The sequence below is a fragment of the Aphanomyces astaci genome (assembly GCF_000520075.1).
Source record: "Aphanomyces astaci strain APO3 unplaced genomic scaffold supercont1.446, whole genome shotgun sequence".
NCBI classification, from domain to species: domain Eukaryota; phylum Oomycota; class Saprolegniomycetes; order Saprolegniales; family Verrucalvaceae; genus Aphanomyces; species Aphanomyces astaci.
The window spans coordinates 693-3,458 of NW_009798709.1; the positions used below are offsets into that span (position 1 = coordinate 693).

The 2,766-nt window shown below is 44.3% G+C and overlaps 1 protein-coding gene across 1 annotated transcript; it reads left to right on the forward strand.

Annotated features, from left to right (window-relative positions):
• Positions 1 to 1,241: 1,241 nt before the first annotated feature.
• H257_19266 (hypothetical protein) lies at positions 1,242 to 1,856 on the forward strand (the record flags this gene model as incomplete). The annotated part of the gene is made up of 1 exon (XM_009848412.1): positions 1,242 to 1,856. One exon carries the CDS (start codon positions 1,242 to 1,244, stop codon positions 1,854 to 1,856), a length of 615 nt encoding a protein of 204 aa, XP_009846714.1.
• Between the last annotated feature and the right edge of the window lie 910 nt (positions 1,857 to 2,766).

Sequence of the window (2,766 nt, forward strand, 5' to 3'; positions counted from 1 at the left end):
TTCGAAATGATTTACAGACAGTCGAGATGATTAGGGAAAAGTGAACTTCTAATGTAATATTGTGAAGTCCTCGCAATTCATGGCATGCTACACACAGCGAAGGAAGCAGCCACCCCACCAACCAACATCACGACAAAGTTGAACTATCCTTACTTCCAGATCCTAGAATGAGCTTGTTTTGACAATAATTAGGAGCAAACCTTGGCGTTTATCAATAAATTGTCATGGATTTACGCATCAAGTGTGAGTCCAGCCATCGTCATGACGCACTATGACGCCAGCCAGGCAGTTGATATAGAAGTTCCAAAATTGAATTTAATAAATCTCGTCAAAAGTTTGAATGGATATGCTGAGTTGAAAATGATGGTCATTTGCCCAGCACAACTCCAGTATACTTCGAAGTATATTGTACGTCCGCTAGGAAGGACACTCTCCGCAAGTTACATTGGCTGGCTCGAGGCGTTACATTAAAAATTCACTTTTCCCTTGCTGCGTACCATGATCATCTCATGCCAAGCCAACGACATGCCACGGAAACTAGGCCAATCCTGGCAAGAATGGCGCGGTGGCTTGGGTGTATTATGGGTCGATTTGATGGCCTACACCAGGAAACTAGTGAATATTCACTACCACTGATTTAGACATCGTACTTCCAAAGCACTTCGATGTCCTTGATAATGTAGTTAGTTGACTCGAACCAGTCCTTTCATCCATTCAACACTTTTGACGCGATTTACCAAATCCAATTTCTTTCAAACTTCAAATACCAGGTACTAGATCAACAGCATGACTGGCGTCATAGTGCGTCATGACGATGGCTGAGTTCAGCCATCGTCACACTTGCTGTACAAACGTCCATACTACCGATCATAAAACCAAGACATTCTATTGATAAATCCCAACGTTTTGTCCATAATTATTGACAAAACAAGCACTTTTCGTGATCTGGAGTTCAACTCCTCACGAACAGACAACCACAGTCCACTACAAACATATGGTTGTTTCACTCGAATTTCAGACCATTTGGCTACGGTACTACAGTGTACCAACCAGTAGTTCGACTGATCGACTGCACTAATTCACGATATATTGCAACCAATTTTCTAATTGGCCAAAAACCAATTTTCTAATTGGACAAAAACCAGGTCGTACACCAACTTTCACACAAGTAAACCAACTCCAAGCCATCGTTCCATCAATTCATTTTCGCATTTGCCACCAACCACCAACTAGTTACCATAATGGGCATCAAAATCAAGAACGCCACGGATCACTCGACCATCGCCATCATCATGTCGTACCTGCCAGCGCCGACCCCGAGCCTCTTTTACCGCCGCGTGCTGGTGCTGCCGCCAGGAACCCGCGACGACAGCCCCACGTGGCAGTGTCCTGGCGTCATATACGCCTTTGAACCTCCGAAACACGTGAATGCGGAGCAAGTTGCTGCGAAACTCCGCCGCGCCATGGCCCGTTTCAACGTCGTGCGCGCGGGACTGTGCTTTGCTGGGGGCCAACTGATGGATTTTCTCGACATGTTTGGGGGGATCTTCGATGCTGTCTTGGAGCTCATCGTGGAAACTGTGGTGGACATGCTCACCGACAGCTTGGAGGATTCTGGCCCGACAGATGACGAGTCCTGGGACAACAAGATTAAAGACGCATTTAGTCACGGTGACGACGCCGGTGACGACGATGGTGACGAAAAAGAGCGAAAAGACAAGACCAAGATGGTCCGCAGTATGTTTTTACTGGGTTTTGGGGGCATGGGACTCCGCCGCCAGCACTCCCTCGAGCGTCGAAGCAAGGACAACTACGCGCTGTCTATTCGAGGAGATGGGATCGCGTTCTTTAGTTAACTATCGATTATTCTCATGTCAATCCTATATACTTCTTGACAGTTTAAAATGTAATGAACTTGGTATAGTAGATACTACCAGTACATTGTGATTATTGTTCTCAATATTCGTTTCACCGTACTGTACTTCTCGTAGTAGACACGAATTTTGTAGAAATTGATGCCCATTTCGAAGGTTCTGCATGTTCTACTTCGAAGTACAATTCAGTGATTTTGAGCTTACTATTAGTACTACTAGATAGCGATTCTCTTAAGTACGACTCCATTCTTGAGTTTCAACTATCAGCATCATCCTCCAGCGGCTGCACCGAGCGAATGGGGTGCTTCGGCATCCTGGGTTAGATGCACACGCAGCAGGCACGACTGCGAGGACGCTGCTTTGAGAAGCACTAACGCTGTCTCGTCAGCTTCCATCGACGCCAGGGGTCGTCGCATTCGCCGCACATCGGGTACAGTGACGACGACATCTTCTGTCGTGAAATGTACGTCCTTTCTACGTAGGACCTTGCGTACGTGCGCAACCAGTGGGCGATCTGGCTCGGGAACCACATCGCCGTCCCGATCTCGACCTCGAGCGCACTGCCCGAACGCGTGCATGTCCTCACGTCCGTCCTGCACAACTCATCTATTATCAATTTCCCTAAATATATATTTTTTATCAAATATATATATTTTATCAATATTTTATCATTTATATATATATTACAATGCCTATCCATATCGATATATATACATAAATCTTAAATATATATTCTTTATCATTTATGTATATTATCAATATATATGTAATAATATATATATTATAATATATATATATTATAATATATATATTTATGTAAATACATTTCAATTTGGATAGGTATTGTGAACAATTTATTGGCGCCGTTGGCCAGTGGGGCGACCTTAGATTG